This window comes from Gigantopelta aegis, chromosome 10 (assembly GCF_016097555.1).
Source record: "Gigantopelta aegis isolate Gae_Host chromosome 10, Gae_host_genome, whole genome shotgun sequence".
Taxonomy (NCBI): Eukaryota; Metazoa; Mollusca; class Gastropoda; order Neomphalida; family Peltospiridae; genus Gigantopelta; species Gigantopelta aegis.
Window position 1 is genome coordinate 8,327,268 of NC_054708.1, and position 18,666 is coordinate 8,345,933.

At 40.1% G+C, this 18,666-nt stretch overlaps 1 protein-coding gene across 2 annotated transcripts in view; it reads left to right on the forward strand.

The window, feature by feature from the left end:
• The first annotated feature begins 7,759 nt into the window (after positions 1–7,759).
• The window catches only part of LOC121384151 (LIM domain transcription factor LMO4.1-like), a 49,961-nt gene continuing 39,054 nt past the window's right edge, over positions 7,760–18,666 (forward strand). Inside the window, exon 1 of one of the 2 annotated variants that reach the window (XM_041514404.1) lies at positions 7,760–8,167. In XM_041514404.1, coding sequence (XP_041370338.1) covers positions 8,128–8,167 — 40 coding nt within the window. In that variant the 5' untranslated portion in view covers positions 7,760–8,127. The remainder of the gene's footprint in view (positions 8,168–18,666) is intronic. The other variant, XM_041514405.1, reaches the window with a different exon arrangement.

Here is an 18,666-nt window from a genome sequence, read left to right on the forward strand (position 1 = left end):
CAGCATTGATTACATTTTGCGTGTATTTTGCGCTTGTCAAAATTATTTAATTTGTAAGAGAGCTACAATTAACTACGATGAATGTGCATCCAGAACAGGGATCAATAAACGTGCCACAGATGTGGTAAATATTATAATGACATAAAAAGCGGTCTCGTGCACTTTCCCGACAATCGAGACTGGGAGGGAGAATAACGCTATCTGAGAGTTAATTCGGCCCGAGTGCTCAAACATGATGAAATGAGTCACATATTGCAGCCAACTATTGTTGTCCAATTATAGCAGTTTGGCTTTAGTTACTTTCATTTTCATTATCCATTAAAAACATTGCGTTTTGTATGCCATAGGAGTTAAGTCCGGTTCCACATTAGGGATACAACTTATGAAAGTAGTTTGCATGATATTTCACACCTTACACGAGTAAGAAAAATTGCCTAGTGTTAGATCATTGTAATATAACAATCTGGCTAAACACAATGGTTTTGAATTTCGTAATAACCACTGTACCGTGTACATGAGACAAACTAATTATTTTAAATCATACATTTTCATACGCTATATCGTTGCTACGTAACAAAAATGGCAAAATGATATTTTCGCAAAAGAAGTGTTATGTTAATAGAGTATTATTTATTTAAGATATATAGTGTCGATATTTTCCCTACTACACATATACTGTTGTCAGGTATAAACGTTGGTAAACATAAATGGAAAGTCTACATGCCTCGGTGGCATAATGGCTAAGTCGTCCACTCAAAGCTGTTGGGTGTTCGCACCCTACCCATACACCCATCCATCTATCTATCCATTCACCCACCCATCCATCCATCCATCCGCCCATCCATCCATCCATCCATCCATCCATCCATCCATCCATCCGTCCGTCCGTCCGTCCGTCCGTCCGTCCGTCCGTCCAATCATCCATCCATCCATCCATCCGTTCACTTGTCCTTCCATCTAGGGGGCGGGACGTAGCCCAGTGGGATCGGTCCCCATCGGTGGGCCCATTGCGTTATTTCTCGCTCCAGCCAGTGCACCACGACTGGTACATCAAAGGCCGTGGCATGTGGTATCCTGTCTATGGGATGGTGCATATAAAAAAATCCCTTGCTGCTAATCGAAAAGAGTAGCCCATGGAGTGGCGACAGCGGATTTCCTCTCTCAATATCTGTGTGGTCCTTAACCATATGTCTGACGCCATATAACCGTAAATAAAATGTGTTGAGTGCGTTGTTAAATAAAACATTTCCTTCCTTCCTTCCATCTATCTACCAACCCAATCGTCAATCCATTCACCTATCCATGCCAACAAGCCATCATCTATCCATTGACCTAACATCCATCCACCCAGGGTCACCCAACCACTCATCTATACATAATCGATCGATCCATTCGTGCTTACCTTCCTTCCTTCCTTCCTTCCTTCCATCCAACAATCCATACATCGATCGATCCATCCGTGCTTCCTTCCTTCCTTCCATCCATCCATCCATCCATCCATTCATCCATCCACCCACGGTCACCCAACCATTCATCTATACATACATCGATCGATTCATCCGTGCTTCCCTTCCTTCCTTCCTTCCTTCCTTCCTTCCTTCCTTCCTTCCTTCCTTCCTTCCTTCCATCTATCTATCCATACACCCACCCAGCCATAAAAACCCCCATTCATCCAATCCCACCCACGCACCCATCCATCCATTCATCCATCTATCCATCCATCACCCATCCATCCACCCACCCACCAAACCAACCATCTAGCCATCCATCGAATACGCATCACCCACCCATCCATCCATCCACCCATCTACATATATACCCATCAGCCTATTCATTCATCCAGTCATCCAGTCATCCATCCATCCATCCATCCCAGGGCGTCTGGAATTTTATAAAAATTCACTAGCCATGGGATCAGTGATTTTAAAAATGTACTAGCCATGATTAAAAATTCACTAGCCCTACTTTAAATAAATACAATTTTACTAATAGTAATAATCAGATATGTCACCTAAAAAGGGAGATTGAGCTTACAAATCCTTAGATTGGGGTGGAAAAAGGGGGCAGGATATTCACATTGACGAAATATGTAAATGCAGCATTTGACAAGGTTTTGTTTCCACTGGCCGTCGGGCTAGTTTAGTCATTATTTACTAGCCCAACGCTGAATATCACTAGCCATTGGAGTGGGCTACCATAATCTAGAAGCCCTGCAGTATCCATTCATCTATCTATATTTCTATCCATCCATTCACCCACCCACTCACCCATCCATCCACACATCCATCTATCTATCTATCCACACATCAATCCATCCGTCCGTCCGTCCATCCATCCATCGATCCATCTATCCACACATCCATTCATTATGCTGAATTGATATTCCTGCCAAATGAATGAATGAATGAATGTTTAACGACATCCCAGCACGAAAAATACATCGGCTATTGGGTGTCACACTATGGTAATGCAAACAAATAAGGTGATGATCAACATCAATATATAAATTCAAGATTTAAATAAAAACAGTTTAAAGAACTGTGCAAAAATACAAATATCACAGATAGAAACGGACTTTTACTCAAAATTTCAATTTGTGCTGTATTGGCCATTCTCAAAGAGAATGTTACACCCCTGCACCACGGTGAGGTTACAGCACGCGCAGGGGAATATTCCTGCCAATGTAGTAGCTGCATGTTAAATAAATAAGTTCTATTGTAGAAAGAGATGTGGAAAAACTTAATTAATCGTACCTAAAGAATTGCAAGCTGTGAAATTGTATCATATTCATCATATATAAACAGTTTGTTTCAAGCATTTTGTGGAATTCCAGTTCGGTTATTGCAAAAGAATAGTTGAGTTCATGCGTGAAATAAAGTAGACCTAGGCAGTAATTGAGCAACGTTCGAATTCATTGTGTAAATAACAACCGTGTAACAGTATCATATTATATATGCAGATACACCTACCGGACAGTTAAGGTTCGTGCCCACAGTACAAGGCTAAAAGAGCTAATCCACAAACAATCCACGTGGGTAAGGACACTGATGTAGCCAGAAGGGGTGGGTGAGTCCATGGCACCCAATCACACCTCTTATTTTCCTACACGTTTTACATTTGTCCCAATGTGTGTGAGCCCCCACCAATATATAATCCGGGCAACTCAGTTTAATATAGACACATTGGTCTGCTGGAATATATAATATGTAAATGTTGATGTGGTAGACGTTTATGTCTAAAATGTAGATCTACATGAAAGGTGTAAAGGTGACATGGTTCTCTAAAACCTGTATGTGGTAGACGTGGATGTCTAAAATGTAGATCTACGTGAATGGTGTGAAGGTCACATGGTTCTCTAAAACCTGTATGTGGTAGACGTGGATGTCTAAAATGTAGATCTACGTGAATGGTGTGAAGGTCACATGGTTCTCTAAAACCTGTATGTGGTAGCCGTGGATGTCTAAAATGTAGATTTACGTGAATGGTGTGAAGGTCACATGGTTCTCTAAAACCTGTATGTGGTAGACGTGGATGTCTAAAATGTAGATCTACGTGAATGGTGTGAAGGTCACATGGTTCTCTAAAACCTGTATGTGGTAGCCGTGGATGTCTAAAATGTAGATTTACGTGAATGGTGTGAAGGTCACATGGTTCTCTAAAACCTGTATGTGGTAGACGTGGATGTCTAAAATGTAGATTTACGTGAATGGTGTGAAGGTCACATGGTTCTCTAAAAACGTGTGTGGTAGATGTGGATGTCTAAAATATGTCTTTTCTTGGTTACCCTAGTGTCGTTAAATGCTGAAGACACTGAGTTGATGTTATGCTCGTTAAACGGTTGAGGATACTGTTTGTGTCAGTACGTTTTGTGAACGAAGTTCATCTTTTTTCTTTTTTCTAAACAGTAGCACCGGATTTGTACAAAGTACCCCCATTCCATTCATGCAGAAATCGAAAAGAAACAAGTATTTACCAGATTAAGACATGTCTGCAATATTTTAAATGCAGACCTATATCGTTGTGGTCTTACTATGAACAGAACAGAACATATCTTTATTTACACTCAGATCACATAACAAGTGATATATGAGCACATAGTTACAGTATGTGCAATATAATAATACAGCGGTTTTACATATATAATATAATAATACAAGATTAACGTGGGGGCATAAATGTTCTCATAATGTTATCTAAAAATTTACAAGTATTATTTAATAAAGTAATATTCGTGCTACAGAATAGATCATGATATTTAATAGCATTTGGTCTTATATAGTAATATTTTGGTATGTACTTGCATCTTTCGTTTCGGAAAAAATAGCATTCAAATACAAAAACATCATCGTGATATAAACAACATTTCCGTTCACACCTGAGAATATTTCCCCATCTACCAACTTCTACTGGGAGCCTGTGGTTAGCAGTGCGATAATTTATGAAAGGAGACCTATGTTTTATATTTAAAAGTAATAAATATGGTTCCAAATTTATGATTTCTTTAAAGATCCTATATTCAGTACCTTTGCTAGAATGGTAAATGTTGTCTCTCCATAACTGCAAGTACTGGCCTTTAAGTCTCTCAAGAATAATATCGCTAACGTTTCCATAATTAACAAAAAATTTAGATAACCATACGTAAGTAAATCTAGTTTCATTAAAATTATGTTCTACAAAATTAAACCATTTATATACATGTGTTCCATAAACCTAATCAGATAAAAGGGCATTGTATATTCTAAAGGATAGCTTATTTTTGTTATCACTTCCATGTAATTGTATACATTACTTTGAAAGCACTCATCATTATTTTTTTAATGCCAATTTTATAACCAGCAAAGACAAATTATTTTAATATCTCTAAACAGTTTTGAACCAATTAATCTTCAGTTGATATTAAACGGTCTAGACACGTTTAATGATGATATCAATAAAGAAATATTTGAGCACACACACACACACACACACACACACACACACACTTTTGTATATTATATGCAATAAAATATGTTTTCAATCAAGTCCATTTTAGAAATACATCATATAGAATAACGAAGAATATGTGACAATGCAGAAAACTTACACTCATCATGAAAATGAAAACAATAAATAGCTGATGAGCGTCTTTCCCCCACATTCCCCCCCCACAAAAAAAAGAGAGAAGATAATAATAATAAAAAAAAATAAAAAAATAAAAATTGGCGGATTAGATGTTATTATTAAACAAAGTGAAATATACTCTTTCTTAAATATTTCATGTTGATAAATCACATCTTAAAACCATTAAAGAGTTTAGGAAGGAAAACGCTAGTTTCAGCAATTTTTCACAATGCCCTTAGTTGTTCATGAGTGACGTTGGTCATAGCGTTGAATCACAAGTTCAAAATATACAAAACAAATCTTAGGAGCAGGCCCATTCGTATGGACGGGAGTGGGTCTATACTGGAGAGCGAAGGGTTTTTTTTAGGTGTCAGGACTCAGGTCATGCTCCTCCGAAGAGGAACAAATATCTTTAATACAAATAAGATGGAAAGAAATAAGGGAACGCATGTAATTGTAGACCAAATGTAATTCACAACTAGCTTAGTAATGTCTGTATTTTATACCAAGTTGTAATGTGGGATTGAATGTCTGTAGTGTTGAATGTGCTGCCTATATGTTCCCAGTCAACTTCTGACAATATGAATTGATTTTTGATGCAGTCATTATTTCTTGTTGTTGTCTGTGTGATCCATTCTTTCTTTCCATCAGTATAGATCTGTTGCAGGATGGGAAGCAAGGATTATATTCGTACGAACGATATTTGTAGTAGGTAATACCATTACACATAAGGATATACGTCTGTTACATTTAAATATTTCATGGATGGTTAAGCAGTATTTACATAGGCGGATCTGGGGGGGGGGGGGGGGGGGCCCAGGCCCCCATAATTTTGCGATAGTTATAATTTTATTATATATTAATTTTAATTTTTTACGACCCCCTCCAAACCTCCCCCAAAGTTTCCTTGGCATTCCACCTCGTGCCACTGCCCCCACCTCTAAATGGATTTTCTGGATCCACCACTGATTTAATTTATTCTAAAGGATGTTGAACATTGAAACAATTGATTCCCACCCACAGGTCATGATTTGCAGTGCAGTTCTAAAGATTGCTCTATGAATGTGTACGAGGGTGAGACGTAGCCCAGTGGTAAAGCGCTCGCTTGATGCGCAGTCGGTCTAGAATCGATCTCCATTGGTGAACTTGTTAAAACTATTTCTCGTCCCAGTCAGTGCACCACGACTGGTATATTAAATACCGTGGTATGTGGGATAGTGCATATAAAAGATCCCTTGCTACAAATGGGAAAATGTAGCGTGTTTCCTCTGTAAGACTATGTCAAAATTTCCAAATGTATGACATCCACTAGCCGATAATTAATAAATCAATTATTGGTGTCATTAAAGAAAACTAACTAACTATGAATGTATATATGCCTGTACATAGGCATGTGTTTTGAGAAAACTAACTAACTATGAATGTGTATATGCCTGTACATAGGCATGTGTTTTGAGAAAACTAACTAACTATGAATGTGTATATGCCTGTACATAGGCATGTGTTTTGAGAAAACTAACTAACTATGAATGTGTATATGCCTGTACATAGGCATGTGTTTTGAGTTTCAAGTAGGAACTTACATATACCAACGATTCCTTTAGTGGAAACCCACTCCATTGGTCCATTAGCAGCACTACTGAGCGGGTTTCCTCGAAATTATTAGCAAATGCTTGACATCCAGTAGCCGACGATTAACAAGTCCATGTGCTCTAGTGGTGTCGTTAAACAGAAACAAACTTTATGTTTTAGTATAGAATATCGTGGTGCGTGTGTACCTACCAAACTGTTGAGATTGTGAAGAGGATTTCGGTTTGTTGTTGTTTTATTTTAACCTTTTTGAAAATCTGAAACGAGTCTGGAGTGCTCTTATCGCGGGTAACAAGCGTCGCTGATTACTGATAAAAACACCCAGTCGAGAGAAGAAAAAACCCGAAGAAAAACCCCAACTCATAACGAGAACGTATGGATTAGATTTTCATTTGGCTAGCTCGCCCGCCATTTCCCCCTCGTGGTCACGCACCGTGGGCTCATTAGAGAGAGAGCCACTCGACTGTCTTGCTTTATTCATTTCATATCAATTACCTTCATTAAAACCCTTGCTACAGATGCCCATTATATACCTACTCTTAATGAAATAAGCTTGGGTCGTAATGAGGCCGCGCGCTGATTAAAAACACTTGTTAAAAACAATCCTCGCTTAATTGAAGGAATTGAAGACAGTTATTTGAGTTACGCACTCTGGGCTCGTTCTTATTGCATTATTTCATGGATTTTCCCCTCTGATTAAGGACACTTTCGCCAGGCAACTAGTGGTTCGCTTCAAACAGACTCAATATATCGCTGATTGTCCTACTCGAAATGTAATGGAAGTTTAGCAATTTTCGCCAGCCTTGTTTAATAGCGTCTATTTCATGTCCGGCCAATATTAAACTTGAGTAATTGTGATCGATCTGGCTTTCATGGCGAGGGCCCGGTAATTAGCTTGGTTTGTTTATTCTTAATTTCGTGCCAACTCCGTTATATTATCCAGCCATGTGCTTTCATTTCCCGCAGCTAATGAGTTGAACGTTAACTGCCTCCACCCTCCGAGACGGAATGGACCGACCCAGTAAATCATTATCGGTCTGTGGTACGACGCGATTGGCTGCAGTAAAAATCATTAGATCGTCCATTCACTGCACTCGCTGGGACCTGGGCTAATGAGGTAACCCCAATGTGATGTGACAAATGAAATTAGCAAAGTTATATTGCTATCTTCGACACGGGGTAAATTAAAGATCTTGACTCAGACGAGCGAACACTGTTATAGCCGAATGTTGTGATCGAGTGTTGGGTCTGTACTGAGTCGAACACACTGCTACGCAAAGGGTCGCAGGAAGAGAGAGAGAAACTTGGTTAAAGCTATCGTGCCGCAGTGTTGGTGTTATTGTGTGCTTTATACATTGGAGTACCAGGAAAGTGCACAGCCTTTGTCCGTGTCAAGTCGACAACCCATGTGACTGGACTTTAACTCACTTTATCAAAATGGATACTACGTTATCTCCCTTCAATTCTCTCGGATCCGGTGAGTGTATTTTTGGTTGTAAAAATGTCAGATTTGTCATTCATCTCTATATCCGCATATCTCATCCTTTAAGCCCTTCATGTTTTACGTGATCGAACAGAGAAATATATTGTAATGAAGGATGTCGAAATTCGATTGTTTCCTTTCTCTGTATTCTGTGTTTGTGTTGAGTAATTTCCTTCATGTCGTAGTGGGCATTTAGTCGTAAATGTCGTCGTAATACGAGCGACACGGTGGCGATGTGGCGATGGCACGCAAACAGTTGGCGATGAGTATTCCCGATTCGGAGAACGTCGTAATTACTCGACGTTTGTTCGGGCCATCTCGGCTGTCAGTCCTCAGTGCCATCGAGAGCTAGTGTTCAGGAGGGCGGACGCTCGCGGTCAATTTGACTGGTACTGCCGTCCAATTCAATTCAGTTTTTTTGTACAAAACACTCACAAGAAGTAGGTACAAAACAACAACAACAAATAATAACATTACAAATTACAGAGTGTTCTGTCGTATCGCATTAATTTCAATTTAGGCACAAAAAATAGTTTAGCTAGCGATCGCGCACATTTACCTTCCCGAACTTGCCTCAGCTCACTCACGCGCGCTCTCTCTCTCTCTCTCTCTCTCTCTCTCTCTCTCTCTCTCTCTCTCTCTCTCTCTCTCTCTCTCTCTCTCTCTCATATATATGGCTACGGCCATATGTCATTTGTGTTTATCCCCCCCCCCCCCCCCGCTTCCCGAGACCAGGAAAGCAACAGCCTCGGAACCCCCGCTTGATGCGCGGTCAGTCTAGGATCGATCCCCGTCGATGGACCCATTGGGCCATTTCTCGTTCCAGCCAGTGCTCCACAACTGGTATAACAAAGGCCGTGGTATGTACTATCCTGTCTGTGGGATGGTGCATATAAAAGATCCCTTGTTGCTAATCAAAAAGAGTAGCCCATGAAGTGGCGACAGCAGGTTTCCTCTCTAAATATCTGTGTGGTCCTTAACCATGTCTGACGCCATATAACCGTAAATAAAATGTGTTGAGTGCGTCGTTAAATAAAACATTTCCTTCCTGCCTAAGCTTACCCCATTCAGCGATCATTTTGAATAGGGTAATACTATGAATGGGATCTTTCTTTTCCCGAGCTAATTTATTTTTGTCCAAAAGAAAAAAAAAAACCCAATCTATTTAACATTGTACTTTCGTCTTGTTAACATGGATTTTAATTTTAATAGAACATAAACAGAGACTAAGCAATGAACAAACATAGCATCACTGCATTCACCCCAGGTTTGACAGGTCCCTTAATTATTTCACAGTGTGCTTGTGTGTTATGATAATATACATGTATATATTTCACGGTGTGTATGCGTGTTATAATACCACCAGTAATGTGTTTCATGGTTGTACGTTGTTGTCCAACTCGTGTTTCACCGCCGTACAGAACGAGCACAATGGCCATGTCATGTGATTGGCTAATGTATTTTATATCGAGTTTCAGACGTAATTATTTTTTGTGGATGTTTGTATCCCGCCAAGCCCCTCCACTGTACACCATTGTATCGAGTTTCAAATAAAACTCCATGCCTGCCCTTATCTCCGCTATTAGTGCTAGTCCCTCCATAAACACGTGTGGTGGGTCCGACATTTTAATGTTTCCCTTAATTGGCTGTTATATAAAAGGCCACTATAATATAAAACGTGCTTCAACAAGGAGCGATAATTAACGGCGTTTCTAGTCAACACTCTCATATATATTCAAAACCATTCTCGGCATTCATGACATAAAACCAGGCATACCTGAGATCTATTCGTTGTTAGTACGCTATATTTGTACTATAATATAGGTATATAGCGTATACCTATGTAAGTATTTGTACTATGTATAGCAACATTTTGGAATATGGGAGCCATATTTAAAAAAAAAAAATTGGCTCATAAATCGACTGTTTATACAGACGTAAATGGATGAATGAATGAATGAATGAATGTTTAACGACACCCCAGCACAAAAATACACATCGGCTATTGGGTGTCACAAAAGGTAAGTAATACAGACGTAAAATGCATTGCCGGTAATAGTGTGCAGAATGGACTAATCAGCGTGATTTTACGAACGACTTGCGTGTCCATGTGCAAACTACAAACTAACGGCCAAGGGCGGACCCAGCAAATATTTTAGGGAGGGGACCAAGGGCAAAATGGCATATGGACCAACACTCCAAAAAGGGCTCTAGACTTCGATAGAAATTGTAAACAAATTGTTAAAAAAAACCCCCAAAAACAGAGACACTTTAAAGTTTTAGGGTGACAGGTCTGCCTAGTCCCCTCCCTTGGGCGGTACCACTTAACATGTGTGTCGGTTACGAACTGTAGACCTAGTGTAACGTTTTACGAGTTACTTGCGAATCAGTGTTTTTGTTACAAAACAACGGCACTGCGTAACGTTTTACGAGTGGTTTGCATCTATAGGAATATGTCAGTTTCGAACCAACGACACGGCGGCGTAACGTTTTACGAGTGGTTTGCATAGTATACGTCAGTTTCGAACCAACGACACGGCATAACGTGTTGTGAGCGACTTGCATGTCGACGCAGAGTGGTTGTTATAATTGTAACTATGGTTACACCATTAAGTGGTCAAGAACCGTCGGTAATCTAATGCATGTTATGGAAACATTCTTACAACTAATTTACTGTAATGGTGTGGAACCTAAAGTAAATACAAATTACGTTTTAACCACATCCCAGGGCAAGAAGTGAATATTATGTAAAAAAAAAAAATGTTTTGTTCAACGACACCATTAGAGCACATTGATTTATGAATCATCGGCTGTTGGGTGTCAGACATTTGGTAATTTTGACATATAGTCTTAGAGAGGAAACCCGCTACATTTTTCTATTAATAGCAATATGCACCATTCCACAGACAGGATAGCACATACCACGGCCTTTGATATACCAGTCGTGATGTGGATATTATATTAATGTCAGTCGTACACCCACTACTACCCTGCTGGTTGTTGAACACTTTCGAAAAGCTGATATTATTAAAAACGATATCTATCGCACACGTTATATTATGTAATATTGTTCCACAATAAAATTCAAGCTGGTCGATCGGTGAGGCTGGTAGATACTGGGTTCGCACCCCGGTACCGGATCCCACCCAGAGCCAGTTTAACGACTCAATGGGTAGGTATAAGGTCACTACACCACTACACCAACTTCTCTCTCACTAACCAATAACAATTAACCGCTAACCCTCTGTCCTTACCAGACAGTCCAGCTAGCTTAGGTGTGTGTCCAGGGCAGCGTGATTGAACCTTAATTGGATATAAGCACGAAAATAAGTTGAAATGAACGAATGAAACGCTCAGGACAGCACCATACAGGAACAAAAACAATTTGCTTTCCCACATCACCAAAGCTTCGGGTACGTCTGACCTGGAGACGACTCTCATTTCCTTGTTTTGCCTGACTTTTAATTTTCGAATCCTGTCTTCCAAAGATTGGGTGAACTGTTGGTGCATACCTGTCTGTTTGTGTTTATTTCATTTCATTTATGCTTATTTTTCTACTCGTATCCAATTAAGCTTCAAACACGCTGTCCATAACACACCTCAGCTGTCTGGGCTGTCTGTCCAGGACAGTGGGTTAGTGGTCAGTGAGAGAGAAGTCGGTGTAGTGGTCATACATCTACCCAAATGTGTCCTTAGAACCAGCTCTGTGGGTGGGAGCCGGTACCGGGCTGCGAACCCAGTACCTATCATCCTTATGTCAGATGGATTCACCACCGCACCTCCGAGGCCGATTTGTGTTTGGTGCAGACGGCAACTACGACGTCAGTGCACGTGGTGAACCCACACCAGAATGGATGGGGGATATAGTAGGAGATGCGGATCTCGCTGTGTTGACATGTACTGACGTTCTAGTTTGTCAAGCGAGTCTCGCCGAGTTCTCCGAGTTGTATCGACCAACCTGCCTGGTTAACCCTTTTCAAAACACTGTCGGCTAACTGAGACATGGTCTCTGTGCTATATATGTTACTGTGGGCTTTTAGGGTCGTTTTATTCGTGGACGGGGTGGAGGGCATCAAAATGTAAGAAATTCAGAGTCGCAGTAAGGCCGGAGAGCCGGTGGTTGGGGTTAATGTGATGTGCTGTGTTCATTACAAACTTAACAACTGCTCATGGCCTATGTCAGTGGGAAATTATATTTAATGAATGTTTACTAGTTTTGTGGTTGATCAGGGACATAATTAGGGTCGGTGAGGTGGTGCAGTTACGGTATAAATAGTACCCCCCCCCCGGAACTGACAACCACAACTCGTTGTATTCATTTCTAAACGTTCATGATTTAGCTTTTAAATTATTATTTTTTATTTAAAGTAGTGATTTTGGGACATGTCTGTGATAGTTGTGTTGCAAACCTATATAATTCGAATGAATAAATAATAATGGTTAATATGTTATTATTGTTTAAAAAAATAATATCCGAGATATGGGCTCTGTCTGTCCAGGACAGTGGGTTAGTTGTTGGTGGTTAGAGGGAAAAGTCGATGTAGTGACCTTACACCTACCCACTGAGTGGAACTCGCTCAGGGTGAAAGCCGGTACAGGCATACGAACCCAGTACCTACCAGCCTTATATCCGATGGCTTGACCACTACCATTACTCTGATTTAGGTGCGCCAAAAACTTTCTCAGACAGTCATTGAACGGCCATGGTGATTAAGGTGAAGAACCGCTAGGTAAATTATCACCTGTCGGGGATGGAAGGCTTTGTTTAACAAACTGTTACTTTTTCAACCGAAATTGACGAGTGTCCTTGTGCACAACGGGTAAATAACCGGTTGCAGTACCAATCCCTTGGGCAGTTGCTCAACGAACGTTATTAAATAGTTCTGTAATATCGGCGGTGTCCGTTCAATGTAGGACACGGTCGGTGTACTGTCAGCAGGGACCTACATAGGTTGACTCGCAAGTCAGTAGTGGCAAACGGCGACCTCCTGAAATGTAAAACAGGTGGCTGCCTCATCCATGTGTACGGTATTAGATGATGCTATGTTGACCTATTTAGCCAGCGATATTTTAGAGAATTTTGGCCACATAGAAAAAAAACCCTTTGTTTATTTTGATCTGTTAGAAATATTTTCCAAGAGAAATATTACAACCCACCACCAATTATAGCATGTCTAAAAGTAGTTCCGAGTACTCTGACTGCAAGACGGACATTTGGACAGTTAAGACGCTCTCACAACTGTCTAAAATATTTGTAATATAGTTCCTGCTATACAGATAATGATTGCAAGATGATAAAGCACAAATTCTATGCAAATTACAATAGAGCGGCAAAAATATTTTATAATTAGATTATCATTATCGCAAATTTGTGCAATTGAAATTGTTCATATTAGGCTCTTATTAATAATACCGATCAATTGTGTTTATAAATCTGTTGTGTCCATCATGAGTTTTCATTCACCGTTTACGAACATGACCTTTTCTCCCTTACACAAGCAACTGTTAAAACGAAAACCAAGTCAACGCGACGTTCAAGCCCAAGATTGTTCACGAATGGTCAGGCACCCATTTTGACGTTTCAGTGGCCAATAAGAAAAGTGAAACTCAGTGGCTTTTAACAGAACCTTTACGTGGTGCAAGCTCTCTCAGCCATTATACATGATTGCAGCAGTCTGTTAGGCAGTATTACTTCATTATCAATACTCTCAATTAGACCGGAGCTTCTAACGGCAGCTTAGTAAAATCAATTAGGAATATTAACATCTTTTTAATGACGACGGCTAATGCATCTATGCCATTACTGGCATTAGACATTATCTCGAATTCCGAGTCCACGAATAGCATCCAGGCTTTGTTACGAGTAACACCCAAGGTTATTGCTAACAAAGATAACAAAGAAAGGTACAGATATTTCCCCATTACAATCATAGCATCACAATAGCACAGTAGACAATGAAGTTGGTACACGTATTAAACGTTCTCCCTCCCCCCCCCAAAAAAAAAAAAAAAAAAAAAAAAATATCAAAAAAAAAAATCTAGTTTTGTCAAAGGCCGTGGTATGTGCTATCCTGTCTGTGGGTTTGTGCATATGACAGTTCCCTTGTCTACTAATGGAAAAATGTAGCGGGTTTTCTTATAAGACTGTCAAAATTACCAAATGTTTGAAATCCAATGGCCGATGATTAATAAATCAATGTGCTTTAGTGGGGTCATTAAACAAGACAAACTTTAAACTGTTTTCTAGCTTTGATACCTCCCATCCAGTGTTTCTACCAGAAATATTTGTTTTGGGTGTGGCGCTATGCAACTGAATGCAGCCACAGCAACAGGGGTTATGGGGTGGGGGGCTCCCCAGAGAGGAAAATGGGTTAAGTTTAGGGTTAGGGTTAAGAAAATCATACAGTATTGATAAGAGTAATTAATTTTGTTAAAAAATTTACTTAAAAAAAATATTGCAAAAACATTTTTGGTATGACACCACACCCGTTTTACCTTCTGGCAGAAACCCTGCCGTCCTAATCATAGAAACCAATACAAATTTAGGTAATATATGGTCCTGTCATATCTAAAACAACGAAACAGTTTGCCTTTGTATTGGTCATGGATCCGTCCATCTAGTCATACAGTTTTCAATCAAACCAGAGCTCTGTGATAACGTACATAATAATCTACATGTATAATTTAAAAAACACCCTTCAAAAACGTTTATTCCATATATACAAATTGTTGTTGTTGCTACTCAGTCAGACCCGTGTATAGGAATTCATGCAGAGGAGTCTAGACTGTGGAGAGCGAAGTGGGGTGGGGTGGGGTGGGGTGTGTGGGTGAATCATTATTCCCATGGAAATATATATAAAATAATATTTCGGTTTGAGCGGGGGTAGGGGTTGACCCCGAAACCCCACTGCACACGCGCCTACTACTACTACTACTACTACTACTGCCTACTACTACTAATACTACTACTGCCTACTACTACTAATACTACTACTGCCTACTACTACTACTGCCTACTACTACTACTGCCTACTACTACTACTACTACTACTACTGCCTAATACTACTACTACTGCCTACTACTACTACTACTACTACTACTACTACTACTACTACTACTATTATAATGAATACTTCGTGTAGTACCTCCGGTGTCCTTTAGAGTGAGAGATGTATTGTACAGATTGTATCTGTTATAATACGTGTAGTAAATACCGAGTCAGTACCCGTTGCCCAGTTTATGAACAAGGATTAATAACTCTATGCTAGGGGTCTACAAGTTTTAATATGAAAGAGGAGGCAATATATTTGTAATTAAACGTGAGTCCGGCGTGATGTTTATCACACCAACCCCTAACGTCTTGGAGACGCACAGATAGTGGTTTTAGTGAACATTCAAAATGGCGTCCTTGTGGTGAATAGTTTCATTGAAATTTATACACACATACACGCTTTAAAAAAATACGTCTCTAAAAATTACGAGAACGATAGTTTCGTTCGCGCGTCGATCGTGCAGATCTAGTTTTACATAACTTTTTTTTTCTTCGCGCAATACATTTAGTACCCCGTTTACATGGTCATGAGGATTATTAAGCCCGGTTATGCAAAACGAAATGGATTACCTGGATTTGTTATTGCGTAACCCATAAATAGTTTACACAAAGCTTCAACTGTCTGAGCCCACACTGAGTCTCCAGTAGATGACTGTTACAAGCATTGTAGGTGATAGTTAAGTACCGGCCTAGGTGGCGCAGTGGTTAAGCCACTAACAGGCTGGTAGGTACATGGTTCGCAGCCCGGTACCGGCTCCAACCAAGAGCGAATTCTTAAGGGCTCAATAGGTAGGTGTAAGGCCACTACACCCTCTTCTCTGTCACTAACCACTAACCAACTAACAACTAACCCACTGTCCTGGACAGACAGCCCAGATAGCTGAGTTGTGTGTGTGCCCAGGACATCGTGCTTGGACCTTAAATTAGCATGAAAATGGAAATTCAGTAACAACATAAATATGATTACTTCAGTAACATGGCATAGAAAAGGAAAATTTAAGTAACTTCGCATAAATAGGGCAACTTGAAATAATAATGATTATTCATAATAATACAACTTCCAGACTTCCAGGAACTTTGCATAAATATCATGTGGGAACTTGACGTAACTGTAGTAAAAAAAAAAAAAAATTCATTTCAACTTATGTTCGTGTTTATATCCAATTAAGGTTCAAGCACACTGTCCTGGGCACACCTCAGCTATCTGGGCTGTCTATCCAGGACAGTGGTTTAGTTGGTTAGTAGTTAGTGAGAGAGAAGAAACGTGTAGTCACCTTACACCTACCCATTGAGCCCTTAAGAACTCGCTCTGAGTTGAAACCGGAACCGGGCTGCGAACCCTGTACCTACCAGCCTGTAGTCCCATGGCTTAACCACTGCGCCACCGAGGCCGGTTCAGTAAATTCAATAACATGGCAAAGTAATTCAGCTTTTGTGATAGCAAAAGCAATTTATTACGTCGCGTTATAACTCGGAGCTGGGAGATAAAAAAAAAAAAGTATCTTACATCTGTCTGAATAATCCACCTGTTGCATTTAATTGCAATTTTCCATTGAGCTGGTTTGCAGTACCCGCCTTGATACGCTTGTCACATTGTGCAGTAGATGTTTGCATGCAATTCACATATACCAGATTAGAAGATGAACAATATTCTTGTTCACATTATGTGGAATATTTATAGATGTTTCTTCAAGTTTCAAATAAAAAGACTAGTTAGTGTCAACAAGTGTAAAGGGAATCAACATTACGATTAAATTGAATTGCGATGATCAATTAATAGTATCGCCATTACTAATAATACAACTACCTCGTCCCCCCAAAACCCCATAACAAACAATAACAACAACACCCCCCCCCCCCCCCCCCCCGACCCCAACACCCCAAAAAAACCTCCGAAGAACAACGAAACCCACCATCACACATTTTCATTTCATTTATACCTATCTATGCTTATATACAATTAAGGTTCAAACACGCTATCCTGGGTACGCACCTTAATTATCTGGGTTGTCTGTCCAGGACAGTGGGTTAGTGATTCGTTGTTACTAGGTACTGAGAGAGTAGTGGGTGTAGTGGACTTACACCTACCCACGAGTCGTTACATTTGCACTGGGTGGGAGCCGGTACCGGGATGCGAACCCACTACTTATCAGCCTTAAGTCCGACTGTCCGATGGCTTATAACCACTACACCGCCGAGAGTCAAATAACGAACACTCAAACCGTAACTTCGTTCAAAAAGTTGAAACGTCGCGGTTATTTTGATGAAGAGTTTTACTTGTTTTATGGCGGGTAATCGCTTCCCACTCGCATGTCACAGCATCCGGGCTTTCGGTGACAAGATAAGAGGACTCCGGTGGATCCTTTGTCTTTGTTAATGAGCTTTGATTGGCTCGTTGTGATGCCAACAGGTTGAAGAGGAGGCCCGGTCACATGAGCCTCTCATTTCCCCTTGTTATTATCACGACACAATAAGATACGAAAATAGATGGGCTAATTGCCGCGCCAGGTTTCCATCGCGTACAAAGCTTCCACAGTCGCAATCCTCTCATTTCCAGGGATTTACTTCTAATTGCATGTGACACGTCCCTTGTTCTGCCCGCAAGAATTGGACAAAATATGTTCTAAATTAGAGGTCAATGAAGGCGTATTACTGTGAAATTACCTTGCAATCTCTGGAATCAAATTACATTGGTACAAGCAATTTCGACGAATAACGTTACGACTCCCTTGGAGCGGCTGCCGAGCCATTCTCACATGTAGGCCGGTGGCTGTTACGGCCAAACGAAAACAAAATGCGTAATTGCAGTTGTCTTGGAAATCCAATATAATGGATTCTGTCACCTCTCAAATTCATGGCGATATGCTGTGTGTTATTGGTAATTTGCAGTGGGAAATGCATATAAAAGACGCCTTGCTGCTAATAAAAAGCCAGAAGACTGTGTATGAATATTATCCAATGTTTGATGTCCAATAGCCGATGATTAATGTTAAAAGCAATGCTACAGTAGTCTAGTGATGTCGGCAAAGAAAATAAACCTTTCACTAAATTGCAGTGCACAGACACATTAATAATATTTTTTTCAACATGTGAAATACTAATGACTTCGATTCAATATGGAACTGTGGAGTATTAAAAAACACACCCTGCAATGCAATATAGACGTCATCTTGATACTGCCTTATTACATGGGGAGATACGACGTGATATATTAATATAATTATAATATATATCAACATAGAATGATATGACATATGCGCTTCCCTTTTCTTATCCTTGTATCTCAACACATTTTAGGGTGGAGGGGCACGCACACAATACATACATACACGCACGCACACACACATAACATGTACATGTATAGACATATTTAAATAGAGGTTATTACAAGTGTTTTTTGGTATGCGAGCCTCCATCAATTATGGGGTGTCACCGTAGTAC